Here is a 16,276-nt window from a genome sequence, read left to right on the forward strand (position 1 = left end):
CCATCTGATGTGGCTCTCTGTGCTTGTAAAACAATGAGTGGATATTTAAATAAAATGCTTTATATTTTACTGCATTAATTTTACATGTGTATGCTAATTCTAAATGTAAAGATTGTCTGCGTAAACCTGAACAGGCCCAACCCAGTCTTACTGTGAGACCAGGTTGACGGGTCACGCTTGTGCGTAATCATATCGGCACTTCCTGAGCTGACGAGGATGTGAGATTCTGGGATTCTCCTCAGACGGCTCCTGGATGTGTTGCCACATTGGAGACAGGAACAAGCACTATTCAGCCAAAGTTTCATAATCAGGGAACATTTTCTAAGTGACAAGTCTCGCTTCAGTCGGAGGAATCTTCCTGCATGCGCTCTGGTTCTGCGACATGCTCCAAGCCCCTCTCCACATCTTCAGCTCGCTGTGGGCCTTATGTAGTACACGCTGATAGTGCCCAGCTCAGATGTTCAGATTGGAATCATTTCTTGAGTGATTTAGCTACATCTGCGATGTGCGAAACGAATAAAGTGTCAGTTCGTCTGCTTGCGTCGAGTAATTCTTTCTATTCTTTCTCCGTCAAAATAAATAGTCAAATACGGGAACTATCCGGTCAACACAAGCCCTGCTTTTAACTGTTCTGTTTTCTTGTGAAAATTGTTGCAAAGAGATAAAATTAAACTTGATTAACACCAGAGCCGCACTGCGCCGTTATCTCTGTGACGGTAAATGAGGGAAAAACAAATTGATCGGATCCTTTTCTGACCTTCCCCACCTACAAAGTTTAATTACAACAATCAAATGTGACATAGCCTGGATTTGTATTCTGAACAGTCTAAACATGTTTTAAAACCCTTTCTCAGTGGCCTAGTGGTAGAGTGTCTGCCCAGAGACTGGGAGATCAGGGGTTCGATTCCTGGTCGGGTCATACCAAAGACTTTGAAAAAATGGGACCCAATGCCTCCCTGCATGACACTCAGCATTAAGGGGTTGGATTGGGGGGTTAAACCACCAAATAGTTTCCGAGCGCAGCTGGGTCTGCAGCTCACCGCTCCCCCAGGGGATGGGTCAAATGCGGAGGACAAATTTCGCACACACACCTGTGTGTGTGACAACTAATGGGACTTTAACTTTAAAAATAAACGTATGACAAAAGTGGCACCTGCTCAGTAAAACCACCAACAGGGTGAAAAATATCAAAATATTGTAGGCAGAGATGGGCTACAACTTCTGCATCCACTTAATATAAATCGTTTTATTGATTATCGTCTTATGAAAGATAACTTCGACGTACACGAGCGACCGGTACTGGCTGCTGTCACCTGTTGTGAGCAGCTCTCTGCTGTCTGAGGGTAGGCCCCGCCCACAACGCTGCGGCTGCTGTTGCTCCCAGTGTTTTCTTTACTGTGGGAAACGGGTAATAATGGCTCTTTGATGGGAACAGGTTGCTGACCCCTGGTCTATGTCTATGCAGGACAATAAAGTTTTGAGGTTTTACAATTACTTCTGGGGGCAGAGTTGCAATGACATGTGCACTGCGTTGCCCTAGCGCCAATTTAAAACAGAAAAGGCAGACAGGGATACAGGGCCAATATTATCAGTAATCAAAGATGTACCCGTTACATTTAAATCGGATGTCTGGGCTAATTTCGGTTTTGGGATCCTGGATGTGAAAGAATCACTTAAAACAGTATTTGTTTACTATTTTTAAGTTCAGTAATATTTTATCTTAAAGCTGCTCTACCGAAAACATTATTTCTTGTATTACTTAAGTAATTATAGGCAGCACACTTTAAAAATTATTGCTCATTATAGTGAATAGATGAATGTTCTGTTTTTCAGGGATTTCGAAATCAAAAAGAAATTGAAAACTATTCTACTGCCTTTATTAAGTAACGAAAATGTTTGTGTGAAGAATCATGATGCATTTCAGACTCAAAGCGAATCGTTAGGCAGATAATCGGATTGAATCGTGAGGCAGGTAGAGATGCACACCACTAGTACACGCTGTCGTATATGCCGGTCAAACACATCCCTCAACGGGTGACATGTCCGGTGAGTATGCTAGCCATGCAAGAACTGGGACATTTTCAGCTTCCAAGAATTGAGTACAGATTCTTGCAACATGGGGCCGCGCATCATCTTGCTGAAACATGAGGTGATGTTCATGGATGTACGGCACAACAATGGGCCTCAGGATCTCATCACGGTATCTTTGTGCATTCAAAATGCCATCAATAAAACACATAGGGATGGGTACCGAATTCGGTACTTTTTAATGTACCGACCAAATTCCATAGTACCGACCGAGCACCGATTCACGTCATTTCAAATGGTGCCTCGTTTCGGTACCCATCCTTCATAATGAGAACTTGCCAAAACAGCTGCGCATGCGCAAGAGCATTATGTTGTCGGTCGCTGCGAGTGAGTTGTAAACAGAGCAGCATGGTAGAAAGAACACACGCTAAAGCTTGGGTCCACTTCACTAAATGTGATGGGTAACTGGGTGATGATGAAACCAGCGACAACGATCTAAGTGAGACATCCTCATCTTAATCTGCTCTGGTAGGTCAATAAAATGTTTAAGATAACGTTAGCTTTATATGTTAGCTTCCGTTTCGCTAATGGTGCATTCGCTTTCTCCTCGGAACTCCAAAAATCCGACTAGAAGAACATGAACGCGCTCTAAAGTTTGGCTTCACTTTACTAAATGCGACGGGTGATTGGGTGAAGATGAAACCAGTGACAACGATTTAAGTGTGAGGCATCATCGTTTTAATCTGCTCCAGCAGTTAAATAAACTGTTCAAGATAACATTAGCTTGATATGTTAGCTTCCATTGCCACCGTTGTTATCAGCTAATGGTGCGTTCACTTTCTCCTCGGAAATTCTAACTTCCCTGTAAAAAATTAAATGAAAAAAGATGGCCAAAGGAATGAAGATACACAGTAAATTTAGTTCACAGTAAAGATGTTTGCTTCAGATTAATTATCAGCTTATAAAACTACAAGGACAAAGTTAAAATACAAACAGTTGAATGTTATTTATCGTGAATTTATCAAATATTGTAATATATTGAGAAAAATATATATTTAATTATAAAAGAGAATTAAAATAATAAACACTCAAAAGTATCGAAAGTTGGTACCGTTAAGTACCGGTATCGATTCCTAGGTACCGGGAATTAGTACCGAATCAATTCAAATGTCAAAGGTACCCATCCCTAAAAACACACCTGTGTTCTTCGTCCATAACAGATTCCTGCCCATACCACAACCCCACCACCACCATGGGCCACTCGATCCACAACATTGACATTGGCAAAGAGCTCACCCACACGATGCCACAGACGTTGTCTGCCATCTGTCCTGAACAATGGAAACCGAGATTCATCCATGAAGAGAACACCTCTCCAACGTGCCAGACGCCATCGAATGTGAGCATTTGCCCACTCAAGTCTGTTACGGCGACGAGCTGGAGTCAGGTCAAGACCCCGATGAGGACGATGAGCATGCAGTTGAGATTCCTTGAGACGGTTTCTGACAGTTTGTGCAGAAATTGTTTGGTTATGCAAACCAATTGTTTCAGCAGCTGTCTGAGTGGCTGGTCTCTGACGATCTTGGAGGTAAACCTGCTGGATGTGGAGGTCCTGGGCTGGTGTGGTTACACGTCGTCTGCGGTTGTGAGGCCGGTTGGATGTACTGCCATATTCTCTGAAACACCTTTGGAGACGGCTTATGGTGGAGAAATGAACATCCAATGCACGAGCAACAAATCTGGTTGACATTCCTGCTGTCAGCATGCCAATTGCATGCTTCATCAATGCTTGTGGCATTTTGCTGAGACAAAACTAAACATTCCAGGGTGGCCTTTTATTGTGGGCAGTATAAGGTACAAATTTGTACCACTCATGATGTCAGATCAGCATCTTGATGTGGCACACCTGTGAGGTGGGATGGATTATCTCAGCAAAGCAGAAGTGCTAACTATCACCAATTTAGACTGATTTGTGAACAATGTTTGAGAGAAATGGTAATATTGTGTATCTGGAATGAATTTTAGATCTTTAAGTCCATCTCATGAAAAATCGGGGCAGAAACAAAGGTGTTGCATTTATATTTTAGTTGAGTGTAATTTATATGTAAAATGTCAAAATCTTCGTAAAAGATATGTATAAATTATTTCGCATGTCAGTAGTTTTTAAATCTTATATTATGATGTAATAATTTGCAAAACATATAGTTTGGTTTTGAAGCAGATTAAGCCATGAGTGAAAACACATTGGACACGAATCAAAATCGAGCTGTTCAGACATACAAAACCCGGTAATTTTTTTTATTTAAATCTCGCTCACCTGCTGGCTCTCAAAGGTCCAGGTGCTGTCGGGTAAAGACGCATCCAGAACGCTGATGACTTCTTTAAAGTCTGTGGTGCTGCTGGGTTTAATCAGAGTGAAGTCGCTGTACTCTGACATGGGAGACATGCAGGACCTGAAGGACTGACTCTGGGACATCATGTCTCCTCCCAGGACCTCCACGTACTTTATGGGTCCATCAGTGTTGAGCTGAATCTGCAGGTTCCTGTTGGGCTTCTTGTAATCATCACAGTCGCTCCGTCTGATGCAGCAGCTCCCGCTGCTCCTGCTGCTCCTGATGCATTTAACCGCTAAGATGAGAAACGTGACCAGAGACAGCACGGACACCGAGGCCAGAGACAGGATCAGGTAAAGGGTGATTCTGCCAGTTTTCTTGCTGGGCTCGGACGCTTTGTGTCGGAGCTCTAACATGGGCTCATGGAGACCGTCCTCCAGCAGGATGGATACCGTGGTGGTGGCGGACTGGAGCGGTTCTCCATCGTCCTTGATCTCTATCAGCAGCCTCTGAGAGGACTCGTCCTGCTCGGACACAGCGCGTTTAGTCCTCACCTCTCCTGTGAACTGATTGACGGTGAACAGAGAGGTGTCCGTGGCCTCCGCCAGTCTGTAGGAGATCCAGGCGTTGTGTCCCGAGTCAGCGTCCACCGCCGTCACCTTGGTTACCAGGTGACCCGCCTTAGCGGAGCGGGGCATCCTCTGGTGAGAGAGGGAGCCCAGGGCAGCGGAGGAGGGGTAAATAACAGTGGGGGCGTTGTCGTTCTGGTCCAGGATAAAAACATGGACTGTAGCGTTGCTGCTGAGACACGGAGAGCCCTGATCCTTTGCCTGGACCACAATCTGAAACACCTTCAGCTTCTCATAGTCAAACGAGTGCATGCTGTAGATGCTGCCGTTGTCTGAGTTCATGTAAACATAAGATGAGACAGAGACGTCCTGGACTTTAGAGTCCAGGATGGAGTAAGAGATCTTTGCGTTTTCTCCTGAATCCAGATCAGATGCTGATACTGAGTACAGAATAGAACCTGGTACTCCGTTCTCCTTTAGATACACGTTATAGGAGGGCTGAGAGAACACAGGAGCGTTATCATTCACATCAGACACGCTGACAGGTATGATCTTTTTACTGGACAGTGGCGGAGAGCCCGAATCAAAAGCCGTAATTTCGATATTATATTGTGAGACTTTTTCCCGGTCTAGAGGACCGTTTGTTAATAGTTCATAATTATTAGAAAACGAAGGTTTCAGAGTGAAAGGAACGTTTTTGGTGAGATGTAACGTTACTTTTCCGTTCTCAGCAGAATCGAGATCTCGTGCACCAATTAAAGCTACCACCGTTCCGCTTGGTGCGTCCTCGCGCACGGGGCTGGGTTTAGATGTCAGTACAATCTCAGGAACGTTATCATTATTATCCTCTAAGTCAATTTGGACACGACAGTCACCCTCCATTTCAGGAACCCCTTTGTCTCTAGCAGTTACATCGATGAGGTAGGATTTACTCGTTTCATAATCTAGGGGACCTTTCAATTTAATTTCACCAGTTACATCATTAATTTCAAATGTTGATAATATAGTGTCTGAAGTTTGAGACCCAAAGGAAAATTTAACTTCGCCATTGAGACCCTCATCAGCATCAGTAGCTACTAGCTTGATCACAAATGTCCCTTTAGTGCTGTTCTCCTTTAAGGAAACTTTGTATTCACTCTCGCTGAAAACTGGGAAGTTGTCGTTAACATCCAGGACTGTGACTGTGATCTTACAGGTTCCTGATCTGACCGGGTTTCCTCCGTCTAAGGCTGTCAGTAGCAGCTGATGCAGAGCATTCTTCTCTCTGTCCAGCGGGCGTTCTAACACCAGCTCTGGAACGGATTTACCGTTTTTTGTGTCTTTAAGCTTTAAACTGAAGTGATCGTTTTTGCTAAGTGAGTATGTTTTTAAAGAATTACTTCCAACGTCAGCATCCTCCGCGCTTCCTACAGGGAAACGTTTGCCGACAACTACCGACTCCGGTATTTTCAGGTTAATCTCTTGTGTGAGAAAACTCGGAGAATTGTCATTAATGTCTCTTATTTCCACCTCTATTCGATGAGATTGCAACGGATTCTCAACGACAACCTGCAGCGGTAGAACGCAGCTGGCGCTTTGTCCACATAAAGCCTCTCTGTCTATTCTGTCATTCACTACCAGCTCGCCCTTTCCCGCATCCACGCTGAAATACTGCTCGCCAGCCTCAGAGGCGACACGCATCCTGCGGTCGAAAATCTCAGATAATCCCAAACCCAGATCTTTGGCCACGTTTCCAACAACAGATCCACGTTTCAGCTCCTCCGGGATGCTGTAGCGCGCCTGTCCGTTTGTTATATTCCACAAAAGGAAGAAATTATGCCACCAGAGAGTCAGCCATCTCCAGCATCGGTATCCTTTTCTCTTTGTCATCCTAAAGCTTTTATTTTTCGGTAATTTCCATTTGTGTCCTTTTTAAAGCAGCATCGGTACCCATAGTAGTGACAGATATCTCATTCTCTACCAAAACCACATCCTTTGAGCAAATCTCCGGGCGATCGCGTATTACAATGAAAGAAAACAACCGCTTATTGCTCTCCCATCCTGAGCTCATTGCAGTCTAGCGTTGTAGCTGCATGGGGGAAGGGACTAGATTGCTTTGTACAGTTTAAAATCCTATTGGTGTACGGGATCCCTCAGCAACAGCCAATGAGGTGCAGCGGATCAGCTCTTAAAGTGGCAGCCTGCACATGTGCATTTGAGCTCTAAGCCACGTTGCTAATCAAAGTCAAAACATTTTAAATGAATGAATGAATGAATGAATGAATGAATGAATGAATAAATAAATAAATAAATAAATAAATAAATAAATAAATAAATAAATAAATAAATACATATTAGCTTACTATTCTAACCCTGCAGCTATAAAACGGTCACTTGTCGGTGTCCAGTCTCATGGTGCTGAACTGCGCCAGTACAGCTGCCTCACATGTTTATACAACAATTCACAGCTCAGATAGATAGATAGATAGATAGATAGATAGATAGATAGATAGATAGATAGATAGATAGATAGATAGATAGATAGATAGATGATAGATAGATGATAGATGATAGATGATAGATAGATAGATAGATAGATAGATAGATAGATAGATAGATAGATAGATAGATAGATAGATAGATAGATAGATAGATAGATAGATAGATAGATAGATAGATAGATAGATAGATAGATAGATAGATAATAGATAGATAGCCGATTTATTCAAAAAACTTTACGTGGATAACATTTCATACTGAGGAATAAAATAACGTACCATATACATTTACTCACAGACAGCGCAAAATAGAATAGAGTTAAAGACCAACAAAATAATGTTATGTTGTCATTTAATTACCTCTGTGCGTTATGTGTTTTTATAATAAAGATCTCGTTTCCTGCTCACCTGCTGGCTCTCAAAGGTCCAGGTGCTGTCGGGTAAAGACGCATCCAGAACGCTGATGACTTCTTTAAAGTCTGTGGTGCTGCTGGGTTTAATCAGAGTGAAGTCGCTGTACTCTGACATGGGAGACATGCAGGACCTGAAGGACTGACTCTGGGACATCATGTCTCCTCCCAGGACCTCCACGTACTTTATGGGTCCATCAGTGTTGAGCTGAATCTGCAGGTTCCTGTTGGGCTTCTTGTAATCATCACAGTCGCTCCGTCTGATGCAGCAGCTCCCGCTGCTCCTGATGCATTTAACCGCTAAGATGAGAAACGTGACCAGAGACAGCACGGACACCGAGGCCAGAGACAGGATCAGGTAAAGGGTGATTCTGCCAGTTTTCTTGCTGGGCTCGGACGCTTTGTGTCGGAGCTCTAACATGGGCTCATGGAGACCGTCCTCCAGCAGGATGGACACCGTGGTGGTGGCGGACTGGAGCGGTTCTCCATCGTCCTTGATCTCTATCAGCAGCCTCTGAGAGGACTCGTCCTGCTCGGACACAGCGCGTTTAGTCCTCACCTCTCCTGTGTACTGATTGACGGTGAACAGAGAGGTGTCCGTGGCCTCCGCCAGTCTGTAGGAGATCCAGGCGTTGTGTCCCGAGTCAGCGTCCACCGCCGTCACCTTGGTAACCAGGTGACCCGCCTTAGCGGAGCGGGGCATCCTCTGGTGAGAGAGGGAGCCCAGGGCAGCGGAGGAGGGGTAAATAACAGCGGGAGCGTTGTCGTTCTGGTCCAGGATAAAAACATGGACTGTAGCGTTGCTGCTGAGACACGGAGAGCCCTGATCCTTTGCCTGGACCACAATCTGAAACACCTTCAGCTTCTCATAGTCAAACGAGTGCATGCTGTAGATGCTGCCGTTGTCTGAGTTCATGTAAACATAAGATGAGACAGAGACGTCCTGGACTTTAGAGTCCAGGATGGAGTAAGAGATCTTTGCGTTTTCTCCTGAATCCAGATCAGATGCTGATACTGAGTACAGAATAGAACCTGGTACTCCGTTCTCCTTTAGATACACGTTATAGGAGGGCTGAGAGAACACAGGAGCGTTATCATTCACATCAGTGATGCTGACAACTACAGTTTTCTTACTGGACAGTGGAGGTGAGCCTGCGTCTGTCGCTGTTATCTCAACATGATACTCTGACACATTCTCTCGATCCAAAACACCGTTTGTTATAAGTGCGTAATTCTGAGAAAATGAAGGTTTCAGCGCAAAATTTGAGTTTTTTGGTAGCTTTAACTGAACTTTTCCGTTATCACCTGAATCCAGATCTTGTGCATTGATCAAAGCCACCACGGTGCCATTAGGGGCGTCCTCGCGCACCGGCTTTGGATGAGATGTAATCAGGATCTCTGGAGCATTATCGTTAATGTCAAAAACTTCAACATGTAAACTACAATGCCCCTCCATTCTCGGAGTTCCCTTGTCTTTTGCGCTAATGTCTATTTCATAATTGGCAGTTGTTTCAAAATCTAATTTCCCTTTAAGGAAAACTGTTCCTGTTACAGGATCGATGGTAAAAACAGACAGAACCGCATCTGATGTGTGCACTCCAAAAGAATATTCAACCTCTCCATTTGCACCATAATCCGTATCTGAAGCCTTAGTTTGCGCTATTAACGCCCCCTCTGCAGCATCTTCAGCAACAGAGACTTTATACAAGGATTTTTCAAAAGCAGGAATGTTATCATTATTGTCTAGGACTGTAATAGTTATCTGGGCGGTCCCTGACCTGGCTGGGTTCCCTCCATCTACAGCCGTCAACAGAAGCTTGTGAGCAGCTATTCTCTCTCGATCTAAACCTTTTGCCAAAATTAATTCAGGGACCTTTCTTCCACCAGCAACCTCCTTAATTCTAATGGCAAAACACTCGTCCTTGCTGAGTGTGTACGACTTCAGAGAATTACTGCCAACATCCGGGTCCAAAGCGTATTCAAGTGGAAAACGAGCTCCAGTTGCTGTAGATTCCGCTATCTCTAGAGAAATGTCTTTAGAGGGGAATGTCGGTGAGTTGTCGTTAATGTCTTGGATTTCTACTTCCACGCGGAACAGTTGTAACGGATCCTCCACCACAACCTGCAGAGGTATTACGCAGCTCGCGCTTTGTCCACACAAACCTTCTCTGTCTATCCGGTCATTCACCAGCAGCTCGCCCTTCCCCGCATCCACGCTGAAATACTGCTTACCTGCAGCAGAAGGAACGCTCAGTTTGCGGTCATAAATCTCGGATAATCTCAAGCCTAAATCTTTTGCAAGATTTCCTACCACCGATCCATCTTTTAATTCCTCCTGGATGCTATAACGAGTCTGTGCGTCTATTGTCTTCCACAGGAGAAGGAAAAGGTGCCACCAGAGCGCAAGCCATCTCCAGCCTCGGCATCCTTTTTTCTTTGTCATCCTTAGTCCGCTATAACACGTTAAGTCCACCCGAAAAAGCACAGAGGAAAATGATAAAATCCATTCTCTCAAACTTTATTATCCACCCATAGTCTTCAGAACGGACGGAGCGTGAATTTAAACCAAAATATAAAATCTTCATATCGTAAAGTGAAGCTCATTGCGTCTCCTCTCCTCTTGTTCGATGCATTGTGCGCGTTTGAGCACGGAGGCTGGACGGGGGCAGGGACTAGATTGCTTTGTACAGTTCTGAATCACATTGGTGCAGATGCGTCTGACTCCCGTCCAATGGGAAGACAGCTGATCAACACTTAAAGGCACAGAGCAATCATGGCTTGTGCGGCTTTTCTAAAGGGATAACTACAAACACCAGCCAGTGCCATTAAATCATGTTACAGGAAAACAAACGAATAAAGCATAAAAAGTAAATTAAAAAGAAAGAACAAAAGAAAAAAAGGGACAAAAAGAAAGCAATGATACGCCATTTTGAAAAGGTAAAATGTTATAATGATTGTTTTAATTAATTTATTAATTTAAACATCTCATCCAAAGGAATGTGGAGTCACTTTCCACATTTTTGCTGCTGAAAGTTCTAGGAATGATTTAAGATTTTAGGATTTAAAGTACCAGGTACGCATCGTTCACGTGAAATATAGACGTTGTCGAGTTTAAAGTTATATTGTTGTGGATAATATTTAATGCATAAAGTGCCGCAAATGCATATTTATTTAAATGCATTGATACAGAAATACAGTGCAAAGTCAGGGGCTTAATGACAGATATATTCTTTACATAAATGTATTTGAGACGTAACTTTTGTGTAATTTTTACTTAATAAAGATCTTGTTTCCTGCTCACCTGCTGGCTCTCAAAGGTCCAGGTGCTGTCGGGTAAAGACGCATCCAGAACGCTGATGACTTCTTTAAAGTCTGTGGTGCTGCTGGGTTTAATCAGAGTGAAGTCGCTGTACTCTGACATGGGAGACATGCAGGACCTGAAGGACTGACTCTGGGACATCATGTCTCCTCCCAGGACCTCCACGTACTTTATGGGTCCATCAGTGTTGAGCTGAATCTGCAGGTTCCTGTTGGGCTTCTTGTAATCATCACAGTCGCTCCGTCTGATGCAGCAGCTCCCGCTGCTCCTGCTGCTCCTGATGCATTTAACCGCTAAGATGAGAAACGTGACCAGAGACAGCACGGACACCGAGGCCAGAGACAGGATCAGGTAAAGGGTGATTCTGCCAGTTTTCTTGCTGGGCTCGGACGCTTTGTGTCGGAGCTCTAACATGGGCTCATGGAGACCGTCCTCCAGCAGGATGGACACCGTGGTGGTGGCGGACTGGAGCGGTTCTCCATCGTCCTTGATCTCTATCAGCAGCCTCTGAGAGGACTCGTCCTGCTCGGACACAGCGCGTTTAGTCCTCACCTCTCCTGTGTACCGATTGACGGTGAACAGAGAGGTTTCCGTGGCCTCCGCCAGTCTGTAGGAGATCCAGGCGTTGTGTCCCGAGTCAGCGTCCACCGCCGTCACCTTGGTAACCAGGTGACCCGCCTTAGCGGAGCGGGGCATCCTCTGGTGAGAGAGGGAGCCCAGGGCAGCGGAGGAGGGGTAAATAACAATGGGGGCGTTGTCGTTCTGGTCCAGGATAAAAACATGGACTGTAGCGTTGCTGCTGAGACACGGAGAGCCCTGATCCTTTGCCTGGACCACAATCTGAAACACCTTCAGCTTCTCATAGTCAAACGAGTGCATGCTGTAGATGCTGCCGTTGTCTGAGTTCATGTAAACATAAGATGAGACAGAGACGTCCTGGACTTTCGAGTCCAGGATGGAGTAAGAGATCTTTGCGTTTTCTCCTGAATCCAGATCAGATGCTGATACTGAGCACAAAATTATCCCCGGAGGATGATTTTCTTTAACATAAACTATGTAAGAAAGTTGGGAGAACAGTGGTGGACTGTCATTTACATCTAATAGCTCAACAACAATTGTTTTTTCGCTCGATAACGCGGGTTTCCCTGAATCAGTAGCAGTTATTTGAACACTATAGTAACTATTCTTCTCCCGGTCAAGCGGACCATTCGTTACTAAAGAATAATGTTTAGAGACTGAAGGATTTAACTTAAAGGGAGATTTGGGAGAAACAGTCAAGGTAACCTTGCCATTATCACCTGAATCCGGGTCTTTTGCACTTATTATTGCAATTACTGTACCGATAGCAGAGTCCTCAGCGACAGGTGTTGTTAAGGATGTGACTATTATTTCAGGAATATTATCATTAATGTCAGTTATTTTTATTTCCACGCTGCAGTGACCATCCATTTCAGGATTTCCTTTATCTTTTGCTGTGATATCAAACCTGTGTAAAGCGCTGGTTTCATGATCTAACGTTCCTTTGACAGCAACAGCTCCTGTAGACGGATTAACGTGAAATAATGATACGATCAGATCAGTAGTTTGTTCCGCAAATAAATATTCAATTTCCCCGTTTAATCCCTCGTCTGCATCTGTGGCTTTAACTCGTAAAATCTCAGTACCAGGTCTAGTCTTTTCACTGATATTAGCCTCATATAGTTGTTTTTCGAACTGCGGCGCGTTGTCGTTATTGTCAAGAACAATCACTGTAATTTCAGACGTCCCTGAACGCACCGGATCCCCTCCATCTACCGCGGTCAGGATGAGGTTGTGCACCTGCAGCTTTTCTCTATCAAGAGGTTTTTCCAGAACCAGTTCGGGGATCTTTCTTCCATCTTTTAGGTTTTTAACAATCAGCTTGAAATGATCATTTTTGCTTATGAGATACGTCCGGACAGAGTTCAAGCCCACATCAGGATCTTGTGCGCTCTCTAAAGGAAATCGCGCTCCTGGGTTTACAAGCTCTGCGATTTTCACAAGTTTTTCTTTCGTGCTAAAGCTGGGAGAATGATCGTTTGTGTCCTGAATTTCAATTTCCACTCTGTGCAGTTGTAGAGGGTTATCTATGACCAACTCCAAAGGCAGCAAACACGACGGGCTTTGTCCACACAGCTCCTCTCGGTCTATTCTGTCAGTCACCACCAGTTCTCCTTTCCCCAGGTCTACATTAAAATACTGCTTACCAGCTTCAGAGGTTATCCGCAATTTGCGTTGATAGAGCTCAGAAACAACCAAACCCAAGTCTTTGGCTATATTTCCTACCACCGATGCACGTTTCAGCTCCTCTGGGATGCTGTAGCGAGTCTGTCCGTCTATTGTACTCCACAAGAGCAAGAAATGATGCCACCACAGAAGCAGCTGCCATGTCGGTGATTTGATCCACATTATTCCACGTCCCCAAAATGCCATATTATTTCATCCGACTCCCAGAGTTTTAAATGAAAAATCGAAGGTTTAAAATCCCATTCAGATGAAGCATCTGATATAAAAGTCATGCTTTGTGTCTGCATTCCTCTCCTCCTGTGCGGAACATTGCAACGCCCCCAGCCTGATGCGAGTCGCTGAGACAGAGAAGATCTCTTTGTACAGCTCAGCACGTGATTGGTGCAAATGGTAAAGTGGTTTCCACCAATCCTGGCATAGCAGGGACGTACGGTAGGACCAAAGTAAAACCACCCTGCATTGAATAGTGCAATATGAAATATTAATGGCTCTTATTAAATAACTAACCCTCTCATATTTTATTTTGAATATTTATAAACTATAAGACATTTGACTGTGCATTCTGAGATGAAAATATATAAATGAAATCTTGTTTTTAAAGAAAATGAAACAAAAGAATCACAAAATGTTTTGTAAATGTCATATATTTCTGTAATAAATATACCACTGATTATACCTTCGTTCAGAGAACAAAAATAGATCGGTGTTTACAAGATTAACATTTCCTTGTAATTGAAACTCGACAGCGTTTGCACAGAGGAGGCCTGCATGCGCGAGGAGAACATAACATGGTTACATAGATAACACGGATTACACTTTCCCTCAGTTGATTAGAACAACAATACGAGGCGAGGAAAAGTGTGTTGGGTCCAAAAGGTTAAGTGTGTGCGTCAGCATGACACAAACGTGAGTCCTGCTTGCAGAGATGGTGACTGTTGCAGGAGGAGAGAAAATTCAGAACGTAGAGCTGTGTGTGTGTGTGTGTGACATTTTCCTAGTGTGCTACTTTAACAAGTAGACGCATTAATAATATTTGAATTAATTAAAAGGTTATGAGACTCGTTTTTCCTTCATACACCTGGATGTCTGTATGGGAAACAAGGCTCTTTGTTGCCTTCCTGTGGTCAGACAAAGCCAGTGCAGCTTTCACATTACGTCACTACGTCTCCACAGCTCCACGCACGGCTCAGACAAAGATTTATGACAGAAGCCAACGTGAAATACCCGTATGTAGGTCTGTAGAGCAAGTGAGTTGGGGAGGGGGAGCGCGCATGAGGCAGAACGGCGCTTAATGCTGCTCTTCCTTCGTCTCTGTCTTTCTGACTCTCAGACACACACATCATGGCTGATCTAATTTTCTGCATCGCACACGCTTAAAGAGCATTTCACATATTTAATATAAAGGGAAACACAGTTATAGGAATAATTAATGTAATTCAGTGTTCGTAGAATAATTCACAGAAATGTGTTTCATGACGTATATGGTGTTAAACTATTAATACATAAAAATGCCCAAATAATCAAATGAATTCAGTAAAACTAACTCCTAAAATAAAAAAAATACACCCAAAACATTCAGAAATTATATCTAATATAATATATAGAGATGAGCAGCAGAGGGAGACGTGGAGAGCTGTGTGTTTGTGTGTGTGTGCGTGTGTGTGTCTGTGTGTGTGTGTGAGAGATACAAAGAGGGAAAGAAGAGGAGAGAGCTCCAAGCTGCTTTCAGCACCACGGTTGTGGACAGCGCCACACAGGCGGTGAAGTGCTGCAGCTGCAGTGTCAGGCTCTCTGAGAGCAGGCAGGGAGGACATAAACAGCCTCAAGCTCAGAGTTGCTTTACGCGAGTGTAAAAGCCTTTACTAATTTACTAAGTCGTTCTAAATACATGATAAACACACGCGTGTGAAAGAAATAGTAGCATTGTTTTTTTTTAAATAAACATGTATTTAGACTGTAATAATTTTAGATGGTAACACGCTGCATCTTAAATTGTCTCTTTTGAACACACACTTTATAATTGTTGTGTAGAAAATCTAATGTTAAGTTCACATATGATGCACATACTGGACACATCTGAGTCCTCACAAACCAAGCATAAGTTATAGCATGAGCAGGAGGCTAGTACTCAGCTTAGTTTTTAAAACATCTTCATGAACAAGACAAAACCACTTGCATTTCACAAGCACACATTATTACTATTTAGTGTGAATTTAGCTTTATTTTAGACAAAGTATGGAGTCACCGCAGGAGAGATTTTAGCATCAGAGATTTAGGGGTGCTGAGCACCCAGAGATCTGCCAGGTCAAGCAAGTTACATTTAAACATTTTCTACATTTTAACACAATTTCATCCTCACATTTATGAAAGAAAACTAAAACACTGTTTTCACTAATCAAATTACAGCTTTAAACATAACAATCCATATGTTTAACAGGTTCTGCTAACACTGTAGCAGAATCTGATCCAGGCTTAGAGAGTCTAGGTCAGTGGTTCCTAATCTTCTGTCCTCGACCCTCCCTTGGCTCAGAATGAATAATCAAGGCTTTAATAAAATTGTTTCAACTCTTTTATGTTATTTAAAACCGTTTAGCAATGAAACAAAACAACCACTTTGTCTGTGCTAGAATCTTATTATTGGGCTTCTGTAGCACCAACCTGTCTGATTACTGAGGAACCTGAGCAGCTTTGTCACAGAGACATGAGTGACCCATCTCAGAGAAACTCTGAACAGCTTTAACCCAGGAGTAAATGCCTTCAGTCCTTATCGTAACAGCATTTTCTCCACCGTACTCATCTCCCATTAGTCTAGGATCATTGTGTCATTTCTTTTTGGTTTGGAGATTCGTGAATGCCCGTGAGTCACCCTCAAAAA

The 16,276-nt window shown here is 43.5% G+C and overlaps 4 protein-coding genes across 30 annotated transcripts in view; all 4 read right to left on the reverse strand.

Moving 5' to 3' along the window:
• The window catches only part of LOC107376386 (protocadherin gamma-C5), a 344,488-nt gene that overhangs the window by 31,197 nt on the left and 297,015 nt on the right, over positions 1-16,276 (reverse strand). The window lies entirely within an intron of this gene.
• On the reverse strand, positions 14-6,799 carry LOC107376455 (protocadherin gamma-C5). The gene has a single exon (XM_070551732.1). It carries the CDS (start codon positions 6,797-6,799, stop codon positions 4,331-4,333), a length of 2,469 nt encoding a protein of 822 aa, XP_070407833.1. The 3' UTR covers positions 14-4,330.
• Positions 7,770-10,260, reverse strand: LOC107373266 (protocadherin gamma-C5). The gene has a single exon (XM_015941456.3). It carries the CDS (start codon positions 10,258-10,260, stop codon positions 7,777-7,779), a length of 2,484 nt encoding a protein of 827 aa, XP_015796942.3. The 3' UTR covers positions 7,770-7,776.
• Positions 11,069-14,208, reverse strand: LOC107376445 (protocadherin gamma-C5-like). Its single transcript, XM_015945552.3, has one exon. The coding sequence runs from the start codon at positions 13,585-13,587 to the stop codon at positions 11,092-11,094; it is 2,496 nt and encodes an 831-aa protein (XP_015801038.3). The 5' UTR covers positions 13,588-14,208; the 3' UTR covers positions 11,069-11,091.

Source organism: Nothobranchius furzeri, chromosome 1 (genome assembly GCF_043380555.1).
Source record: "Nothobranchius furzeri strain GRZ-AD chromosome 1, NfurGRZ-RIMD1, whole genome shotgun sequence".
Classification (NCBI taxonomy): Eukaryota; Metazoa; Chordata; class Actinopteri; order Cyprinodontiformes; family Nothobranchiidae; genus Nothobranchius; species Nothobranchius furzeri.

Bases quoted from the DNA above. Each gene is read 5' to 3' on its own strand.
- LOC107376455 (XM_070551732.1), bottom strand. From the start codon at position 6,799: ATGACAAAGAGAAAAGGATACCGATGCTGGAGATGGCTGACTCTCTGG.
- LOC107373266 (XM_015941456.3), bottom strand. From the start codon at position 10,260: ATGACAAAGAAAAAAGGATGCCGAGGCTGGAGATGGCTTGCGCTCTGG.
- LOC107376445 (XM_015945552.3), bottom strand. From the start codon at position 13,587: ATGGCATTTTGGGGACGTGGAATAATGTGGATCAAATCACCGACATGG.